Consider the following 23079-nt stretch of genomic DNA (forward strand, 5'->3'; position numbering starts at 1 on the left):
AGATATTAGAATGAAGGCAGCGAGTGACTCCCAACTACTTCTGGCAAGGAGCACAGAGGCAAAAACTTTGTTAGAGCAAGACAACTTTACAGCCTTCAAAATCTGACAACTTTAAGACAGAAGCCTGAATACAGACGATAATGTCCGCACATAACTACTTCAATTGCTCTTTACTCCCTCTAGTCCTAGAAAGCTATATTATAAACCAGTTGTTCTCAAACTGGGGGATCACAACACCTCAAGGCCTGAGGGCTCTGGACTCTGCCCCCTTAAGAGGCGGAGGGGAGACAGTAAAGCAATCCCCAGGATTGTGTCATTAAGGGGAGTGTAGGGGCTGGCATGCACTTACCAGTCCCTGCAGCAGTCTCCCGGGGTTGCAGTGAACCCTCTGCGACCCTCCACAGGGCTCCCCGAGCCCTAGAAAGTGAAAGCGGAATGAAAGCGCCCTGCTTCCGGTTTGCAATTGCAAACTGGAGGTGGGGCATGATTGCTCTGCTTTCACTTTCTGAAGCTCGGGGAGCTCTGCAGAGGGTCGTGCAGAGCTCCCTGCATCCCCAGGAGGCTGCTGCAGGAACTGGTAAGTGCATGCCAGTCCCTGCGTCCCCCTTAGCACAGTCCCCCCCACCCCCACAGGAACTTAAGAGGGGCCCAAACTCTCCCTGAGAGTTTGAGAACCACTGCTATATACACATACTATACAAGCAAGATTGCTGGAGATTTAAAGGAGGTAGATGTTCTGAATAAAATTTGAAAGCAAGTAGTCTATCCAAATAAGGAAAAATAAGCATGAAAATAATAGAAAACAAAGACATCCAGGTAACACTAAAAACTGAAGTTCTTTTATGAAAGAAGCACCAAACTTTTCTGATAAATGAGTTAGGGCCCAATCCTATCCAAGTTTCCAGCACCGTTGCAGCCACAATGCAGCCCCGAGGTAAAGGAACAAATGCTTCCATACCTTGGGGAGGCCTCTGTGACTGTCTGCCCAACTCAGGATGCAAAGTATGCCCCACTGGTACAGCTGCACTGGCTCTGGAAAATTGGATAGGATTGGGCCCTTAAACTGCTTAGCTTTTCTACCAGAACAAGACATGGGACAAATTAATCCAGCATGCTTCAAAGCTTTGCCAAACAATGCCACATTGCTTAACAAGAGCAATTGCTCCAAGCATTTGACATGAAGCACTGGTGCCTTCAGTGCGTGCCCCACTAAATATGCCCCAAGAAGCTCCATGAGGTATCACTTTGATTGTAAAGCTTTGGCTACTGGTTTTCTGAGCAAAGACATCAGTCTTGTACAGCACTGACCTGGCTCAAACATATCTCAAGCTTATTCCTGTTCAAAGTCAATATAAGATACACATAAGTATAATGTCTGCACAAGAAACTCTCAAATCCTCATCTTTCTTCCATGACCCTTTCCGAAAAGTAACTGAACATTGTCAGCATGAACTTTTCTCCCCATACTTAACTGACTGCCTGGTTGTTCCTCGGAACAGGCTTGCAGTTGCTTTGCTTAAAGGAAAACTCATAATCAGCACAAGGCCTGTGTAACTGATCCCTCTACCCCTAGCATAACTTAAGGCATCCACTGAGAAAAGGGTTGTAAAGCCTGTAACTGTGAGAGGTACATACCACACAAATGCCTTCAGAACACCTTTAATCAAAAAGAAAGCCACAAGAGTTGCTCACTGCGACATTGCTAGTCTGTTTCTTAGTGAAACAACAGTCCCAGGTTGGCACAAGTTATAATCCACGCATGTGCCCTCACACATACTCCCAAATGACTGAGGAATATCCACTAGCAGGCTGTAGAAATCTTATGGGAAGGTGATCAGATACAGCATGCCAAGGGACTAAGAAGAAGATGGCCTGTATGTTTAGAAAGATGAACCCAGCGCTGAATTTGGAGGCGCCACATGCATACATGTCACTCTCATGGCTTGTACATGCCAGATTTGCATGCAGACACCAATATATTCCATTAATATATCCAAGTGTGGCAGGCATCATCTACTATGGCTTCCCTCTTAGGGAACATGACCTGTAATGTGCAACAGAGAAATAACCAAACTTTGAACTTTGAAATCTGACACAGTAAGCATGGCAGGCGAACTCTTCAGTGTTTTCAGATAATTATACTCCAGCAGGACTCTATCTGCCCTATAGCGTAGCTGGCCTAATTATTAATCCAAACAGGCAGATCCTGAAACAAATATATTCCAATAAGATGTTCAGGAACCATTTCCTGCTATACCTGGCTGAGTGCTTTCCAGCTCCATACTGCCCAATAAGCTGGTGCCATTTTCTGAGACAGCAGATGCTGTTTCTTTCACCGTCTCCTCGTTGCCTGGATCATCCTGCTGTGGAGAGAAGCCTTGGCTGCTTGAACCAAGCATAGGGGAAGGCTGAGAAGACGTATAGAAAGTAGATGGGCCATTCTGCAGGAGTTCAAAGTTTTGATCATCAGGGAATGAGTCATAGAGCTCTGCTGAGTCAAAGTTTAGTCCCATGGCCCCCGATGTGCCATTAGCCCAGAACTCTTGTCCGCCACCTCCCCTTAGATTGGTGGTATGTCCTGGTGAGCCTTGCCGATTGCCCCCAACAATTCCATTCAGTGGATACTGGGAGAACAGTGGACTGTCCTTGAGGTTGTTGCCATTACCAGATGGGTACTGAGAGTAGTTCCAGAGATAGTCATAAGGATGGTGGAGGTGGGAGTTGGTTGAGGAGCGGGTCCCTGAAGTACTAGCATGAGATACAGTAGATAAGCCATTAACATTCACATCTCCATTCAAACCTGCAGAGAAGGAAGGAAGGAAAAACAGCTTTTTAACGCAACGAACATTTAGAATACTGTATTGATAGACAGGGAAGGCTTCCTCCATATTTTAGGTCTGTCTCCCTTTATAGGAGAGGGGGAGAAATCAGACAATCAAGTTGTGTGATAACATTATAGAGATGGCTAAACTCCAATTAAAAAACTTCCTGAAAATAAAATAGGATTTTCCCATATGGCTTCTGAATTATCTATTTTCTCTCCATTCACAGGCAAGGAGACAACATTCATGCCAGAATCCTGGAATATAAGCCTTCAAAATGGGCCAATTGTTCCACTGTGGCTGTTCCTGTCATTGAAGAGGCAAAGGACCCAGTCTTCTGTGCGATCCCTAGCATTGTTATTCTGACTTTTTAACTCAGACAGAATAAAGTCATAATAAATCCTCTGACATAATAAAGTCTCTCTCAAAGCCCTTCAGCAAACACACACAGCAGTGCTGTATGTCAGTCCAGTTTCTTGTCACCAATATAAAAAATGAACGGTGGAGAAAATGGCATCTCAGGTCTTGTCCAAAAGATGAGAAGGAAATATTCTAGTTTCAACTCTTCTCACACTGAAGACACACAAGATGGAAAAAGACTACATTTGGCTTTAATAGAAGGCAAAGGGGTTAAAGGACATGTCAACTTTCTTTGGACTTTTTGACTTTTGTTCAAAACTAACAAGATGTTATAATTTCCAAGAAGCCCTATGGTCATAACTATATACAAGTTCATAGTGATATCAAAACTTTAGAAATCAAACTGCAAAGAAAATGTTTAAGAACTATGCCTGCATCACACATGAGCAACTCATTCAGTGGCAGAAGTTCTAACATTTTAAGCTGGAAAAACAAATGTTTCTCAACTGGGCACCCTGCTGTATGGAAGCTGCAAATGTTATACATTCCCAAACTATAGAGGAGGCATTTGAAGAGAGAAAGGGAGTCAGTCTAGCCCCCTGTCTTAACCCGAACAGACTCTTCTCCTTCCAATACAACTAGGGAATGTACTCAACTTTCCAATGACTCTGGGCACTCTGTTAGTTCACAAGAGGTAATCTTGATTTTAGATTGTGTCAAAATAATTAGTGTAATTAACAAACCTCTGGAAAGGATCAACAATGATGAAAATTTTATGCAAGGTCTGATGAAGAGTGCACACTGGACACTGCATTACATGGACTATCCTGGATCTTCACAAGCCCTTCCAAGTTTGCTTTAACTGAACTGTGTATGCAATGTTTGAAATAAAGAATTTTTGGGTTTCATGTCTAGCCTGGGAAAAGAATGGTATCTAAGTCCCCACAAATGTTACTGTATACAGTCTTCAGATACTGACTAGTTTCGCAAACTTTTGTACATGACTCAGGCTTGTCAGACTTTTTTTGATAATAAAAATGGAAGCTCAGATTCTCTGAATTTCATCAATTCCAAATGCAGCTCCATGGGTATGAGAATAAACTCATCACTGCCTATTACTGTGGCATTCAAGCCCATTACTGCTTTCCTGAGTCATAGCCAACATCTTCATGTTACCACTCTGCAAAGAGACACTCAACTAATTCCTCAAAGCCCACACAGAGCAGTCTATAGAAAATCTGGATCTCACACTCAAAAACCCAGCAGCTTAGCCAGCAGGCTCTATACCTATCACTAAAGTCTGGATCCATCACTTCACTTACTTTTCCCTTGCTGGGGGAAGTTCATGGGAGCTCCGTTTGTGTAGACATTGTCCCCTGAGGAAGGCGCAGGTTTCAGTCCTGAGGCAGCAGGTGAAGAGGGAAGGCCAGGGAAATTAAAATGGTTGTTCGACTCCATTTCTGAGGAAAGACATGCAAGAAAAGTGAAAGTCACTCACAGATCATCTCTCTCAGTCAATGATGCAAATTCTCCCCGTTACTGTGCAGCGCAATCCTGAGCTGCACTTGGGCTGGTGCAAGTCCCTTATGCCGGCCCAGAAGGGTTGCAAAAGTACCATAAGGCATGTTTGCGCCTTCTCATGAGTCGGTAAGGCTCCAAGTCTTGCATCAGCTGAGTTTGGCCAATGCAAGACTCTGGGGTGGGTGGGGAGGAGGTGGGAGGGAGGCATTCCAGGGGAGGGAGGGCAATGGGCGGCCCCAGGGATGGGAAGGTGGGGAGCAGGAGGCGGGTGGCTTACCTGGAGGTAAGGGAAAAAGTTTCCTCTTACCTCTGGCTGAGCTGCTTTGAGCATCTATCCTGCGCTGGATACAATGCAAGCCTCTTGGCTTGCCTGTTCCAGGATAGGATTGTGCCCTTAGCCTGCCATTCGCTAACAGATACAAAAACATGTTATATAAAATGTTAACTCTTCAGAGAGTTCCAGGTGCTTCATATGCCTTATCCCAATAATCCTAAAAAAATCCTGTAAGGCAGGTCAGTATTATTATCCTCATACTGGAGGTAAGGGCAGAAGTTGAGAGACAGCAGCTTGTCTACAGCCACCTAATGAGGTCACTGCAGAAGTACATTTTGAACAGGGGATTTCCTGGCTCACAGCTCAGGTTGTTTAGTGCTTATGCTACCCTAGAATGAGCAACGCAAGCAGGTCAGACATCTTAATCAACAACAATAGGGCAGCTAGCATACTGCCCACATGCTCAAAAGCCTTGATAAGACTCAGAACCATCAGTAATTGCACAATCAAGGCCAACATTTTTCACAAGTTCTCTTCCTCTTAAGGAAAAAAAACAGCAACCTCCTCCCACCAACATACAACAGGAATCCTCATACTGACCTCTTTCTAAGGAAACATATAGGAAATGAGGTGAACAGTACCAGTTCTTGCTCATCTTGAGTGGAACAAGGTTCACTGAGGAATTCCGAAGTCCACTGAGCCACTACATTCAAATGTCAGACTTTAAATGCAGTCATTTAGTCTTTACAGATTACTGTATTCCCCTTGACTGCTTAGCACATGGCAATCTATTCACACAAGATTATTCATAGTATGAAGTTAACATGTCAAACAGGCCCCTCACTAAGCCCAAAGGAAAAAAAACAGCTGTGAAAACTTCTAAGAGACATTACTGCTACTGAGACAAAGGGTTACCATCCCTCTAACACAGTGATTTTCAACATTTTTCATCTCATGGCACACTGCCAAGACACTAAAATGGTCAAGGCACACCACCAGGTTTTTGACAATTGACAAGGCACACCAAGCTGCCAGTGGGGGCTCACATCTCCCATTGGCCCTATTAACAAATGACCTTCCCCCAAACTCCTGTGGCACACCTGTGAACAACTTGTGGCACACCAGTGTGCCACGGCACAGTGGTTGAAAATGGCTGCTCTAACATTCTACTGAACAAGCTTGACTACGGTGTCTCCAAACCGTGTCTTTTTCTAGGCTGCAAAGTAATACATGAAAATTCCACATCAGATGACAAGCTGTATCAACGCACTACCACCCCCGCCTAGCTAGTCATTTTCCCATCCCACAGGGATGCAGATGAACTTTCTCCTCTCTGCAGCTCTGGGAAAAAAAGCCAGCATTTCCTATGACTGAAATTAATGCACTAAGTAGATGTGCTGTTCACAGAAGCTGGATAAAAATAAGACAAGAGGATATAAGCTCTTGGCATGAGACCTTGCCCTTTCCCTAAATGTTCAGTGGGTAATGTGTGGCTCCCAAACATGACAATCCTGCCAGTTCTATGAAGAACTTTCCTCTTTTCCTGCGTTGACACAGGGATTAAAGATAAGATGCTCAAGGCAGACCTGAACAACTGCCAAGGCATAGGTAAAAGAATGGGGATGGAAGAATTCAAGCTACAGCTTCAAACCAGTCCAACAATATACATATTTGCATAAGTAACATGAGCAGAGTAGTAAACAAACCACCAAGGAAATCTCAACACTAGTACAGTAGCCAAATTTTACAACCAGAAGCCTCACTACTAGATATCATTGCTATCCAAAACTTGGAACTACTTTTCAGTATACATACAGCCTCTTCTAGACACACTGCAAAATCTTTCAGTTCACAGAATCAAGAATTCAGTTTAGGAGTTCTGGCTCCAGGCTTTCCCATGCTCTGAACTCTTAAATTCATGGCCAAACCTTATCCAATTTTCCAGTGCTGATGCAGCCATGCCAGTGGGGCATATGCAGCATCCTGCAGCGAGGGGCAGGCATGGAGGGCTCCTCATAGTAAGGGGACATTTGTTCTCTTACCACAGGGCTGCATTGTGGCTGCATCGGTGCTGTAAAGTTGGATAGAACTGGGCCCTCTAGAGATGGGGAGGGAAAGACACCACCCTTCCCAGGTTACATTATTCATTGCCATAGATTCTTTCTAATAAAAAGCCGAATAAGCTCCTCAATTATAATGCTAAGTTCAGCAATCAAGAACTCAAGTGAGAAGACTCTGAGGAACTTGGAAAGGAAGTCACCAAAAAGGTTGAGAAGCTCCAGAATTCAAGAAAGGAACCAATCAGAGTTCGACAAACTTTCATGAATATCCACATGGATATGTTAACCACTTGGGAAAAGTGGTTCTCATCTTATATTTAGCATGGGGAGTGAAGTATCCTCTTTACTCTAGAACAGCGGTCTCCAAACTGGAGACAACTGAGCACCAGGAATGCCTTCCCTGGCATGACTGGCACTTACCAGTAGCGCTGGTGGTTCTTCATGTCCCCGATACAACATTTTGAGCAGTTGTGTCTATGGTTAAATGCTCCAGTGGGCACTGCGCCCATATTTCTGGGCAGACACAACTGCCCACAGCATCGCGTCATCCCGATCTGGGAACAAGAAGAGCTATGATGCTCTGGAACGGAAAGTGTCGGTCGTGGGGGAGGGGGGAGGGGAAGGATTCACCCAAATCCTGTCTTGTTAACTTTTTTTGTTGAAAAACAGTATATAAGTATTATTCTTATTCTTAATAATAATAATAATAATAATAATAATAATAATAATAATAATAAAGCTCAGACCACAGGACCACATTCACAGCATGTTCCAATGAAGGTGTATTTCAGCCTTATTATATCCTTAACTCACTCTAGTTTTCTGAATGAAAAGTCAACACTGGGGGAAAGCCCAGGACACAGACTCCTGTGATTGCAGTTTGGTTTCAAGATCAGTTCACTCTACTCTTCCTGAACAGACTCTCTGCCTACCATAGAGAAAATAGATGCTGTCAAGGAATGCAGAATATAACTAGTGAAGGCATCCAAGGAATCATGGGGAAACAGCAACAAGAACTTTACATGCTTTGATGAAGTTGGTACCATTTTAGAAAAAGTACATCTGAATTTTACAAGTGTGCCAACACTACTCCTACACACCATACACACAGAAGTAACCAACATGTTACATCTTTGTTCACCGGAACGTTCCCTTACCAGATCGTAAGTGGTTTGCATGCACTATGTAGACACAAGGATGTACACGTTTAACCATTAACTATCGCTATCCCAAGGCTTTAAGAAATTTCCTAGGCATAAGCACATACTACGCATCGGAAAATCTCTGCATACAAACTAAGAGGGCAAGGCCTAAGTGAAAGGTGAAACTGAGATGAGGGGTTCTGTGCAGAACAGAATCTCAGGACTTGGATAAAGTTCCTTACACACTGCCATTACTGTTCTCTTTACCCCACATGCCCAAACAGGCTAGCATTTTGTTCTCTGTTTCCCAAGGCACCTCTATCTATAAGAAAACTACCACTAGAAAACTTTTATTGAACTCAACTCTATGGCTGCCCTGGCATGTGATCAATAAAAGCTTCCCCGACATGGAAAAAATGGAAGTTAACTTGAGAAATTCTTCTCCTGTCACTTTGTTGAACGTAATCATATCTGTAAGAAAAACTTGGGGTATATATGGAATCCTGTATATAACCACACATACAATACTTATTCCAGAACAACACTCACAGCAAGTACCTAATACTCAGATATTTCTTAGAAATGATAGTATCGTGAAACGCACGTTCATGCTCTGAAATACCTGACTGACTTAGTTGGTCTGATGACATGAGAATTTCATAAATCTCATCAACCCTACCTCGAACAGCCTGCAGTTTGAGAACTATCATGTTAAGTCACAAATATCTTACCTACTCCTTCTGTATTTGCTATACCACAAACAAAGCAAGTTCTTTGTTTCAGGATAATAACAGTAGTCAAATTCCCAAATGGGACAGATCAATTGACCATATAAAAAGTCATGATTTTAACAGGCCACTTGCAAGCACACTGTGTTGTGCTGAGACTTGTATTTAAATAGTACATTTCCAAAGTGCCCTTGACACACAGACAGATATTAGAATGCTTCACCACCAGGCAAAAATGTTAGTGACCCAAATCGTAAAGCCATTTGGGTAAATGGCATCCAAAAGCAGACTGCCTAAGGGGGAAAAGCCAGAATGTGGAGCATTTCTAGGATATTTTTTTCTACCAATGAGATCTTTGACCTGGTCTAGAAATCTCCCTTGCCCATTTTTCTGCAGTAAACAATAATTGTCAAGATGAAGTTTATGCATCCAAAACTGGTGTAAATATGACATACTTATGTCATATTTATGGTGTAAATATGACATGGAGTCACAGCTCCACCAGTTCAATAACTCTTGCATCAGGAAGCTTCTCTCTCCCCCCCTCCCCATATTACTGCAGTGTCATGCCAAGCTCCACCACCTAAACTGGGAAGCTACTGTAACTGCAGAGAAAAAAAGCTGCTACTAACAGCAGCAGCAGAGAAAGTGCCCTTCCCCCAACACACTATGCGCCATGCCATCAGGAAACATCTCTGCTTGTACTAAGAGCATAACATGTCATTTGTTGTTTCCCCTTTTAAAAGTGATGGATCCTACCCAAACAGTGCACAGCAGTTGACCTGAACCACAACACTCCTGCTAATATACCTTTAAGGGTCAGAATAGCAACAGAAAAGACAGCTGCTGCTTCAGCACAGGGACAAACTGGGCTGGAGCCGAGGTGAAGGGAGGTGCTGGAAAGGCCTTGTAATTAAAGGGGAAGGCAAAATAGCTTGCTAGGAAAGAAGCCAAGCAAAATGGATGAATTAATTGCAGCTAAGGAGAGCAACAGAAAAAGAGTTTAAAGGGAAGAGGTGTGGCTTGATGATTTATAGCAAGACAGGAACCACACATGCAGGAATAACGCTGAGCAGCTGATATAGTCAGAGTAGGTCCCATCTGTATTTATACCTCTCTTGCAATCACAGTAGAAGCAGATGTTTTAAATATGGGAGGAGGGTGGGAATAAAGATTCTCTGCAGACTGAAAAGAGGACAAGGACAAAACAGTACAATATTCCCTTCACATGATATCTTCTCCAGATCCAATTTACCCAATGAGCAGGGCAATGGTTTTTATAAGTAACTAGAGTCTCTGTTTAGATGGGTCTCTGTTTTATCTTGTTATGACTTTTATTTTTATTCCTCCATGAGGGAGTAATGAAGTAAAGCTCATGCTCTCCTGCAACAGAAGAGGTGCTTTACCCAAAAGCTTCCTGCCCTAAACTGTCTGAACTTGCTTCAAACAATGTGCTCAATCCTGCTTGGAAAGTCCTACCTTTAGACTTCACCCTGAAATGCACTCCTCCTTCCTGTTCTAACAGAACATCACACTTGGACAAATAGATGTTTCACATAAGCACTTTTGATGCAGAAGCAGTTTTACAAAGTACTTGTTTGTTCTCATAACACTAAACTAGAAGAGAGACTAAGCAGCATCCACAGCTCTATGGAGCAGACACCAACTTCTCACCTTAACATACATTGTGGGACATTATTTTATTGAAGCAGTTCTTTTATGAAAAAGGAGAGAAACCCTCAATATATAACAATTATTATTGTCAGATATTATTAAAAGGTCACTATTAGCTGTGGTCAAATTGTACAAAACTGTTTGCCAGTAAAAGTACTGTAACATAAAACACAGGATGGAAAGGGCAGAGCACAGCACAGGGAAAGCAAGAACAATCCAGAATTTACAATCAGCAACTGTTTTCCACTGCAGTCTGAGAACTACTGAGTTCTACAGTTGTTTAATGGACCTTGCAAAACACAATGCCCTCTAAAACAGTTGTTCTCAAACTTTTTGCACTGGAACCCATTTTTTAGGATGAGAATCTGTCAGGACCCACCGGAAGTGATGTCATGATCAGAAGTGACATCATAAAGCAGGAAAATTTTTAACAATCCTAGGCTGCAAGCCTACCCACACTTACCCAGGAGTAAGTCCCATTTACTGTCATTGTTAAAAGCATATACATAGTAGCTTGTTAAAAGTACAGATGTGTACATTTCCCCAAATGCAGTCACATACCATGGTAGCATCAAGTCTAATAGATTAAAAATAAAATACTGAAATGAATGGGGACCCACCTGAAATTAGTTCACAACCCACCTGGCAGGTCCTGACCACAGAAATACTGCTCTAAAACATGGGCTTCTTTGACTTAATTTGGAGAGAGTGAAGACAGAGAAGGAACCATGGATAATTTATTTTGGAGTGTCGTTGACACTGTTCGATAATTCATTGGCAAAATTCCTTTGTTAACAGCCTTGATGACCCGCTTAATATACAACAAAGACTGAATGCAACCAGGAATGCCTAACACACACACCAACAGTAACAAACACCTCTGGTAAAACTAAGTATCCTAACAACAGGCACCAGTTTGTAGCACTTACCTGTAAGCATGGCATATGGATGCAAGCTCATTGCTATGGAAATATAAAATGGACCCATGGCAAACATCTCTTATGAAAAAGATTGCAATAAAATTTAATTTCAAGTGGGATAATTTTTTTAATGTCTATTTTAAGTCCAGAGCTATCTTCACACATCTGTAAAATGAATTCTGGGATAGGAAGCACTGGGGAGATAGTTCATACAAAAAAAGGTGATAAGAAACAGTTGTCCTTGTTCAATCTGGGGTACATGAAAATATCAAATAGGGGAATTATATTCCTTATCACTCCCCATGCAAGTACTTGCAAGAGCCATTGCCCTTGAGTAAGTTCAAATATAAAAGGCCACAATTCAGGACTTGCCATTTCGCTAGAGGCTTCTTTTAATTGTCTCATGAAAACTTGTACAATGATTTTTTTTTTCTTAAATGAAGACAATGACACCAAACTGCAGAGTCTTGTGCCAACTGGCGGCTGGAGAACAAAGCTAATCTAGCCAAGGAGCTGAGGAGAACCAGAAACTGAAACCAAATCTGATTAAAAAGGACATTTCAAAAAAGCAACAAACACAGCTGCCATTTCCAAGCCACTTCCTGCAAGGATGGGGGAGGGAGCAGAGGAAGAGGACTGTTTCAGTTCAATTCAGCGTGCATGCCCAGGCGGAGGAAGACAGTAGCTCAGAGCTCTCACCCACACCAAAGCAGGGCACCAGGGATTCCCTGTGCTCACATTCCACCTCCACAAAAACAAAGGGTTCTGTCACTTCTAGCTATCATACACCCAAACAAAACCCACAGCCTTCCTCCTGCTCAAGGAGAAAGATCTAAGGCTTTCAATTTCCAAATACACAGGAGATTTTTGATGGCAATTATCCAACATCATAAGAACACTACTTCCTAAATACATGTTAAACCCTTATATGGAGAAGATTCCCAGCAGTAAAAACTACCTTCCCTATCAACTATGTGAACCATGGTAGTCTCAAACCAGTCTGCCAGATCTACTGCTAGATCTGACCCTGGCCTACTAAGAAGGAAGTTACCTCACCTCAACTCTAATGCAATCTAACATCCAGTTGCCATAGGGACGCCCCTTTACACACTCCTTACGTCCACAGTTCATGTTTCTCATCCCAACCCCAAACTAGAGGATTTGCACCCCTTCCTCCCCCCCCCTACAACTCCCTTCTATAAAAGCACTGAGGTGGCACGCACACAAATTCAACTGATCACTCCAGACCGTCTAAGGACACCCCCTCACCTCAAAAGGTAACACCTCAATTTACACGAACACTGACTTTATGTGAAGTCAGTGTGTGAGCTTGGATTCAATTCAAACATGGTACTGCTTTATCAAAACTGAGTTCTTGATATAATCCTGCACAGCTTGCTGTCTTTTCCCTGCAGCTCCTATAGCCAGCCCTGCTCAGTCTGCTATCTCACAGGGTTGTTGTGAAGTCCCATGAGATAGCGGAAAATGGGATCCTGGAAGGAAAACAGGATTGGCAGTGGGCCCCCAGTCTCATACTCCATTTCTTTATTGTGGAGGGAGTTGGTTCACGGCATGAAAACAGCTGAAGACTGCGAACACCCCCCAAGGCCAGTGTTTCTCAATGGTAGTCCACCTATTCTAAGTACCGCCGGAAGTAACTGGCAATGACATCATACTTCTGGTTGGGAGGCCAGCTGTGATGCAAAAAGCACCAGTGAGAGGCTCAGGGTGGCTGGGAGCATGGGAAAGCAGGCTTTGGAGCCTCCTACCACTGTGTGTTGTGTTGTGTTCCTTGTCTCACTGCAGGGGTCCTGTGAGAACCATCAGACACGACCTCGAGTACCACTGGTAGTACCCGTACCACTGGTTGAAGACACTGCCAGAGGTGGTCTATGCCCCCTTCTGGAACCAGACCTGAGCCCCTTTCCCCTCTTCTCCCCACCAGCCAGTCCTTCCTTCACACACTCTTGACCCCAACCCCCACCCACGTCCAACCCCAGACTCCCCCTATACTAGGTCCTCTCCACCACCACCCCCAATGCGGCTTCCTTCTGCATACACAACCCAGCCCAGGAGAGGCATCTCCCCGAGAATGGGCTTTCCCACGACGGACGCCTCGCCCAAGCCCAACCAACTCCTTGCCCTGAAGGGAGGGGAAGGGCCGGGGCTCCCTCGCCCTCTCAGCCCCAGCAGGCGGTGGGGGGGGGTTGCCTGCCTGCCACCCCTCCCCCTCCCAGGACGTGGAAGGCCTACTCACCCTCCCCTCGGGCAAGGGGGAACCCCGCTATACTGGGGGCGCCCCCTCCCCCTCCCCGGCCTCGTCCCAAGGGGCGGCCGTTGAGGTTCACGAGGACACCTGACGCGGCCCCCCCCCGCACGGGAGCCCCTGCCTCCCCCCCCGCGAGCCCCTCCACGCTCCTCACCTGCGGGAGGTGTCAGCGGCCAGCCAGCCCCTCACACGGCCCCAGGAAAAGGAGGAGGGGTCGGGCCCCGTCGCGCGGCATGGCCGGGCGGGGGGGCACCGACCAACCGGCCGAGGGAGGGGGCAGCCCAACGCTGCGCCAGGCAGGGCCACCGCCGCCACCAGCGTCGTCGTCGTCGTTTCTGGCCAGGAAGCCAGCCAACGAACGAGCAGGCGGCGGGGCGAACGTGTGGGCAGCAGCCGCTGGGTCCCAGCGCCTGGCAGGCTCGCCGCCGGGAGAGGCTCGGCGACAGCAGCGCCGCCTTCTGAGGGCTGCCATCCCAGCCACGCTTTCCTGGGGGGAAGCCCCGTTCTCTCTAATGGGACTTACTCCTGAGTAGACAGGCAGAGGAGGGGGCTCCAAGCCTGTCCAGCCCCATTGACTATCATGGGACTTACTCCTGAGTAGACAAGGCGTAGGATTGGGCTCTGGGTCTCTCCCTCTCTCTTCCTCCCAGATGAAGCTTTCCCAGTGAAGATGGTGAGAGGGGAGGGAAACCTTTACTTTCCACACTGAGGAGACCTCAAATTAGCTTCTGGGAGGTGTCAAGTTTTGAACCCAGTGCTCAACCACTGAGCCAGCTGGGACCCTCTCCTCCAAAAAAGGCAGCTTATGCATTCACTGACAGTGCAACCCTATGCCTGTGTCTACCCTGAAGTAAGTCTCATTGTATTCAATGGGGCTTTCCCAACCTCCCCCCCCCCACAAGTATGTACAGTATATGATTACAGCCTTAATAACAAATAAGCTGGCAATCACATCAGGTGCCCTCTGAAACCTTTAGGCCAGTGTTTCTCAACCAGTGGTGTGGGTACCACCTGTGGTGCTTGAGGTGGTGCCTGGTGGTACTCGCTGGACCCCTAACCACCTGCCGCCCAGCAGTGAGACCAGAAACATGACACAACAAACAGCAGGCTCCAAAACATGCTTTTCCACACTCAAAAAAGCCCTCCTGTCCACCCTGAGCCTCTTACTGGTGTTGTCACATTGCATCTTGCCTCCTAACCCAGAAATAACTGACAATGATGTCATCACCAGTTACTTCTGGTGGTACTTCGAATAGGTGGACCACCTGAAGTGGTATAGCGAAGGGCAAAAATGGAGAAACATTGCTTTAGCCCCAGCATGGAGATGAGGGTTCTTCTCTGCTCCAGTTCCTGCTTCCTTGCTCATATCTTGACTATTATTGCATTGGCACATGCAAGTGTGGACTGGCACGTGCAAATGAACCACTGCAGTTTAAACATGACAGAGAGAGTTTTTGTAGCCCCCAATTAAAGCCATATATAGGCTTTAGACCTGTCTAGCCATGAGGCTCACTGAGTGACCTTGAATTGTAGAGGGGGGAAAAAAGTAAAGTAGTAACTATTAGAAACCCCCCCTCCCCCATCTCAGTCACAAGTACTCAGCAAGTGTTCATGACCTTTTTTCAGAATATAGGTAGTGATGTGGGCAAATTTGGCATTGATGAAAGAGCCTCAAGACCTGCAGTATGTATAGTCTTAAAATCAGGAGGCTTTATTCAAACTTTTGATTAGCCTCTACTAAGCATAAGATAGAGGGTTGCTCTATTTTCCCCATTTTCAAAAAATACAATCTGAGTGACGTTGGGGAAGTGATCTTGCACCTAACCTGCTTTATAGGGTTGTTGTCAGGATAAAAGAGGGGAAGAGACCTTGTATACATTCATGGTCCAAATCAAACAAGAAATCATATGATGTACAGGAGTATGTGAATTCCCTCTTTCCCTGTGTTTACTTTCCATTTTCCAAGGATGGGCCCTGGCATTCTAAACTGGTTTCTGGGCAGAGCCCTAACTGTGCTGTTGGGGTATTCAGTGAAAGAGGCAAAAAGGCATGTGCTTAAAGGCAGTTGCTAAGGAAGGAAGGAAGGAAGGAAAGTGGGGCAGATTGTCTTTCATATGAGAGAGGCATGGTTGCTCAGGGGACATCACTGAGGGCAGTTGCTAAAGCAATGGGGAAGGAAGACACAGGAAAGCCCAAATATATGACAGTGAAAGGATCCCTTCATGTCAGAGATGCATGGTTGCTAGAAGGTGGAGCTGAGTTGATATGGGTAGCTGCTAGGATGATGGGAGCAGGGACATTGTGGAGGACTTATATGGCAGGGAGCTGGGGATGCAGGACTGCAAGGATGCTTGATTCTCAAAGACACCTGATAGGATGAAAGTCATGGAGTGGGGTGTGTGTGATGGGGACAGTGCAAGTGGCAACAGGCTGGGTGAATCCCCACCACCATTTTTTCTTCTCAGCAAGAGAAACAAAAGGAAAAGGAAGACGATTGGCATTAGTAATGAATATCTATAGGAATGCCTGATGTCCTCATTCTGAAAGGAATGGAACTCACACTGGGCACGTGTAGAAAGAGGAAGTTGGGGAAGAAAGAGTCAGTGCAGTCGGGGCTTTGGCTGCAAAGAGGTCAGTTTCTTGATTCAAGATGGAAGAGGAGAAAGGATTATTACAGGAATTGATTTGCAAGGCAGTACTGGAGGGACAGGTCACCATGAGGAGGTGACAATCAGTTCTGTGGGTCACAGAAACCCACCTTGTAGTGAATCAGACAATTGGTCCATTTAGGGAACTACTTTCAAGGCATTGGCTCTCTAGGGTTTCAGACAGGAAATTTCTCTGCCCTAACTGCCCAGCGTGTAGTTGGTCTGTGGAACCCCTTGCCATAGGATGTGGTGATGGTATCTTGCCTGGATGCCTTTAAGAGGGGATTGGACAAGTTTCTGGAGGAAAAATCCATTACAGGTTACAAGCCATGATGTGTATGTGCAGCCTCCTGATTTTAGAAATGGGCTACGTCAGAATGCCAGATGCAAGGGAGGGTACCAGAATGCAGGTCTCTTGTTGTCTTGTGTGCTCCCTAATGCTTTTGGTGGGCCACTGTGAGATACAGAAAGATGAACTAGATGGGCCTATGGCCTGATCCAGCGGGGCTGTTCTTATGTTCTTAACTGGAGATGTCAGGGATTGAACATGGAACCTTCTGCATGTAAAACATGCGTTCTACCACTAAACCACAATGTTTTTCCTAAAAAAAATTTCCCCTAAAAGGTACAGTCCCCCTTGTACTGGTTGCAGTACAAAGGTTGCAGGGCTGCACAGGAGATTTGAATCTAGGGCCTCTGGTGTATGAAGGTATACTCATACCACGACACCAAGCACCTCTCATAAAGCATAATGGCACAGAGTAACAATCATGGGTCCAAAAAACCCATAAGGTTGTGGGGAAGGATTGGGCAGCTGTGGTGGTGCACCATGGGTAATACTAGATCTCTGGACTGAATCTATAATTTAGCAGCACTGTGATATTGTTTACTGCCCTATTAGGTCCTCCCTAGGTGCCACAAAAACAGCATATAGCCCTACCTCCCCTAAAAGGCCCTCTTTTTCCCACAGGTTTGAGGTTTCCCTCATGAGGTTTTCTCCCACAGTGCTTTACCAAAAGTGAGCGAGAGATGATTGCTCTGTTTCCCTCCTTTCCACCCACAACACTGCTGGCATAAGAGATTAGGCAGCAGGGGCAAGGCTCCAAGCACTATTCCACTTCTTTGCTCTTGGAGGAAAAATAATTCAACTGTTCTGAATCCTAACAGCATCTGCTGTAACCTCACAGACACCCAATTCTGCCTACAAAGATGTCAATGGACTGTAGGCGTTGAAATTAGTAATGCACTATGTGCTCTAGCCACTAGGCTAGATCATGCTGGCTGTACATTTAATGTGCCATAAGAACAAAACTGCCCTGCTGGATTAGACCAAAGATTCATCTAGTCTCACACCCTGTTTCCAACAGTGGCTAGTCAGATGCTTTCAGGAAGCCTTCAAGCAGGGCATGAAATTAACCACCCTCCCCTTCCCTTCTCACTGTTCCTTGTACTCTGGGAAATGATATTTACAGACCAGTCCTAACCAATTTTCCAGTATTGAGGCAGCCACAATGCAGGTCCAAGGTAAGGTTACAAATATTCCCTTACCTTGAGGAGGCCTCCGTGACTGCCCCCCCCCCACAGGATGCAGTGCACACACTGATGGCACAGCTGCATCAATGCTGGAAAGGTGGTCAAGATTGGGCTGCCAATCCTTACTGCCTCTGAACATGGAAGATTCTTCATGGCCAATAACTCCTTTATGGTGCCATCAAGGCCATGGCTCTCACCACATCTTGTATTATCTGTATCAGTGGGCCCTGCAGCAATTTCATAGTCTCAAGCAGAGGGATTTCCCCTCTGCTTACCTAGGATCTGTCCTACTAGGAATCAAACCTGAAATCTTCTGTGTACAAAGTATATACTCTGCAATGAGCTAGGTTCTCTCACTCAAATCCTTTTCATTAGTACAAGACAGGAGTCCTCTTCATACGTTCCCTCTTGGTGGAGAGGAAATGCATGGTGGGAGATAGCATGAGTGCATCAGCAAGCCCCATCATGGTTGCATTCCATGACCCTACCCCACAATCCCCTTGGACAGAATTGATCTGCACAGGCAAATGCTGTCCACAGGAAGAGTTTCTTCCCATGATTGTGAATGCTGGTGACAGTCACTGGGAGGATCTCTCTCTCTCTCTCTCTCTCTCTCTCTCTCTCTCTCTCTGTGAGGACAGTATTTGCCTATGTAGAGAAAACTGTCCATGAGGAGACTGGGGGTGGGACTATGGGCATGGCCAGAGTGGAACTTGCCAGCATTCTTCTGAAACTGCAGGGGCTCGCTACGGTTTCTGAACCTCTGAAGAGGGCTACGGTTCTGCACCTCCACAACCTGTGACAAATCCACCTGCTGCACTGTCCTCTATCATACAACCTGAAAAAGAATTCTGTAATGAAAATATACATTTAAAACCGTAGCTGTGCAACATCATGCTACAAAAGATTAGTCTCGCCACCATACACAATTTCCTCTGGTCCTAATCCCCCCCCCCCAAAAAAAACACATTGCTTTCATAACCCTCATCCTCCAACCATCTGGCCTGCCACCTCCACAGTTTCCCCTGTTTAATAAAGCAAATGATGGTGCTAAACTCCCCCTACTGAGTTCCAACTTACTAAAGCTGTGAGCTCCGCAATCCCAATTTTGTGGATGGTTGGTTCACTTTGTGGCCCTTCGGTCTGTACTGCCCTAGGATTAACACTTCACGGACAGAGGGGCTAACAAATCTTTCAGGGCTGGGATACTCTGAATAGCTTCTGACAAGCCCACACAATGCCAGGCCATGTACGTGGGCTAAGGAGCTGCAACTCTTCAGCACACCACTGCTGCCGACTCAGCTTTCCAGCTGCTTGTGGTATCAGGAGAATGGAGCCGCCACAGCCTCTCAGCCCCTCCTTTCCTGAGATGCCAAGGCCTATGCCAAGAGCGCCCACAAAATACAGCTCTTGTGGCTGCAGGAGAAACTGAGCCAGAGGGCGGGAGAAGGAATCAGAGGGCGGCTGGAGGACACAGGAAGAACACACACACACAGACAATCCCACCAGTAAGAGGGAAGCCTGCTAGAAACATACATGCATTCTGCCCAGGAAAGGCAACAGGGAAACACAAAATCTATAGGGAACAGGCCACAGAAACCAGAGACTACTAGGGGAAAAAATGAGACAGAACAAACCTTCCTCAGTTCCCATTAGCTCCATTCTATGCTGAATCCAGCCGGCTGAGTCAGCCAGACGCAGCAAAACAACTCATCATTGTTATCTACCCTCTGCTCTGCCTCCTACTTCTCATGCTGAAAGCCTCTCATTAATTAATCAGCTGCGCTCCAATTTAGCTGTGCTCGGCAGAGGGAGAAACTGAGGCACAGACGGATGGCAGAGCTGAACTCTCTGTAAGGTCTCCCAGTGAGCAAAGGAGGAAGGCTCAAGGGTCAAAGCATCATGCACTCCCTCTCATCACATGCTCAGGGTAGCTCTATAGGTGCCAATGGTCCATCCCCCAAAGCTGTTTGCCAACCTTTATGACAGAACAGAATACTCTCCCTATGAATATTCCCTGCCTCAACTGTTCTCCTCATTCCAAGGCACAAAGAATCATATCACTGCCGTATCACCATAGACAAGATACTAAGCCTCTGTCTCCTGGCTGATGGAAAGAGTTAGTCAAAGAAAATGCTGACCAGAGAAAACATATTGGTTCTAATATATGGTCCCTGTTGTGTCTGAGAGCCCACCTTGCTGTGGAGTCATGAGGGTATCTGGTCAGTGCCTGAATTAGGGTCCAATCCTAACCAACTTTCCAGTGCTGGCGCAGCCACAATGCAGCCATGAAGTCAGGGAACAGACATTTCTTTACCATGAAGAGGCCTTCATGACTGTCTTCTACTGCAGGATGTGGCACATTCCCCATTGGTATGGCTGCATCAGTGCTAGAAAGTCGGATAGGGTGAGGTCCTGAGTCACCACCAGGGAGCCCCATGTATGCTGCTCTGTGCTCCATGGTGTCAGAAAGCTGGGATATAAAGGTAATAAATATGTTCATGGGATTCTAGAGAAGGAAGAACACCACCATCCAATTTCTTTAATTGTTCTGCTCTCCACATAACACAAAGTATAGCTGTCAATTCTATATTTGTGACAGGTTCATATAATGTACCAACAGTAAAGAGTGTAAGAAAACTGCTAGTAAGCCTAGAGTAGTAACATGGATTTCAATTAGGCTGCCTCAAAAGAACTGCCTTGAGGTTTGCAATCTAAGGGGGCAATTCATTCACACTGTAGAACTTCCCAACCCCTGTTGATTTTTAAGAAATTAATCTGATTTAATTTTTTTGCCAAATATGCAATGCTTACCTTACTGAGCCCAGTCTCAGACTCATGGGTCCTGCTCTAGGAGTCCTAAGTCTTTAATACTGAATATGTGGCAGCAAGCTATGACTACTCAGTGCTGATGGAAAGGTACCTTGCACATACTCTGAGATGCTTCTCTTTTATCATCTTTATCATCATCATTGTTACATAGCATATTTCAGGAGAAACATGCTGTTAGAAAGAAGTTCCAGGATTGAGCCTCAGCACAAATTAAGCCTTTAGTCTTGAAATCTGACATACAATCTGACCATACAAAGCTATTCAGTACCATCAGATTGCTGGTCCATTCAGGTCAATATTGTCTATACTGCTTGGAAAGTTTTCTCCAGGATTCAAACCGAGAATCTTTACCAGTCCTATCTGGAGATACCACAGGGGATCTTCTGCAAAGAGTGCATTCTCCTGCAGAACTCTGGTCTCATGATACTGTATGACAAAGCTGCAATAATGCCAGCATCTGAATACTTCCTCTCCATCTGCACAAGCTAGTTAGACCAAGCACAGAAAACACAGAGATTATAGTCCTAGCAACAAAAACATAGTTATTGCCTTTCAGCCTGCAGCAGCCATGCATCACTTGTGGCTAATCCCAACCTGCCTAGTATCTCCTGAATCAGGTTCCCTGTAGGGAGGACTGGGATGCACCAGACAGACTCATTAAGCAGGAGCAGAAAGCACTCAGTTCCCTTTTAACCCAATGAATGGAGGAAGACAGATTTGCCAGCTTCATTTGCTAGAGGCAAAAGTAGGTTATGGAGAGAGTTGCAGGGATCTTCATGCACACTCTAGCATGGGGTGGGGGGTGGCACACATCTGAGAGACTGGCTGGCAGAGGGAAATATAAGACAAGACAGATGTAGGCAACCCCCTCTGCTACCCCCACCCAGTGATATGTCTGTCCATGTTGTGACTTGAAAGAACAGTGAATACAGAACGAACTTTTCCAAATGTACGCTGCATCCTTGGATCTGTTACCCAAAGTATTTGGATGAATACTTGTGCACTAACACTTGTCCTGACAATATACTGAGATGGTAATTGACCTTTTTGCTAGTTCCAGGACATCTGCCCGCAGGGTGCTAGACCTAGAAAGGCACAAAAGTAAGTACATAATGATCAGAATTGACAAGTTGCTCTCTTTCAGCACTTGCTTGAGTATTAATGCTCCTAGGGTGTGGTCTAAGGGCTGGGGTGACTTCTGAGATCAACCGGATTGGTGGGCGCACACCCACCAAAGGACCTGTCTGGCTGGCTGCCCCTTGAGCCTTCAGTACTGGTGGTGATGGCAGCTCTCAGTGTGCCATCAGGGGGCAGACAGGGGTGCCACAAGGGACCCAGTGCAGGGCTGTGCTCTAAACAACCTAACAATGCCACTGCCTGAGAGCACATGATATGGCCATCTTGCTGAAGCTAAGGAGGCCTAGTTCTGGCTAGTGCCTGGATATACCCGTGCCTGGAAACACCGTGAATGCTGTCATGAGTTTGATGATGGAAGACAGCTAGGATATAAATGTAATTAAGTAATATGGAGATAATGTAATTAAGTAATATGGAGATAATATAGTCTTTCTCAGAAGGCTGTCATAAGGACCACTGAGATGTGCATAAGGGCCAGTGGGTGTAGTAGACAGTGGCTGCGTTAAGTCCTTATGTGGCTACAAAGCTCACTGGGTGACTTTGGACAAGTTTTCATCTCTTGGTCTGCCCTATATCACATGGTTGTTGCCAGGATAAAACAGAATAATCCTGGGCATACCATCCATGGATCCAATTCTATCCAACTTTCTAGAGCTGATGCAGTGTGCTCACAGGGCATGCACCACATCCTGTGGTGCGCTTGGCAGTCCCAGAGGCCTCCCCAAGATAAGGAACGTTTTGTTCCCCTACCTCAGGACTGCATTTTGGCTACATACATTTTGGCGCTGGAAAGTTGAATGGGATTGAGCCCAAAGCTTCTCAGGGGAAGAGCAGAACACAACTGCAATATATTTAAACAAAAAATAAATGTGGACAATGAACCCTGGAGGGGAAAGGGAAGACAGTTGTGACTGTGCAGAAGACAGCACTTGCTTGCTCCGCTTTCCTCCATTTGTACTACAGTTTCCACCTGCATCCAAGAATCCAAACCCCATTTCTAAGCCAATGTCGCTGAAGGGCCTGTTGGAAAGTATCTGCTACATCTCTACCCCAAATTTTCCTACATGATGCAGAACAATACAGTTCTGTGTCCCTGTGCTTCCTGGAAGCAGCCAACAGTCACCTGGGAAAGGGGCTACTTGTCACTTGTGGGAGGAGG

At 45.6% G+C, this 23079-nt stretch overlaps 1 protein-coding gene across 4 annotated transcripts in view; it reads right to left on the reverse strand.

Moving 5' to 3' along the window:
* BAZ2A (bromodomain adjacent to zinc finger domain 2A) overlaps positions 1 to 23079 on the reverse strand; it is a 69526-nt gene that overhangs the window by 38849 nt on the left and 7598 nt on the right. For 3 of the 4 annotated variants that reach the window (XM_066614294.1, XM_066614293.1, XM_066614290.1), the window contains exons 1-3: positions 13925 to 14090; positions 4505 to 4642; positions 2258 to 2800 (exon numbers count right to left, since the gene is read on the reverse strand). In XM_066614294.1, the coding sequence (XP_066470391.1) occupies positions 2258 to 2800; positions 4505 to 4640 (679 nt within the window). In that variant the 5' untranslated portion in view covers positions 4641 to 4642; positions 13925 to 14090. Of the gene's footprint in view, positions 1 to 2257; positions 2801 to 4504; positions 4643 to 13924; positions 14091 to 23079 lie in introns of those variants that run through there. The other variant, XM_066614291.1, reaches the window with a different exon arrangement.

The sequence above is a fragment of the Tiliqua scincoides genome, chromosome 2 (assembly GCF_035046505.1).
Source record: "Tiliqua scincoides isolate rTilSci1 chromosome 2, rTilSci1.hap2, whole genome shotgun sequence".
Taxonomy (NCBI): Eukaryota; Metazoa; Chordata; class Lepidosauria; order Squamata; family Scincidae; genus Tiliqua; species Tiliqua scincoides.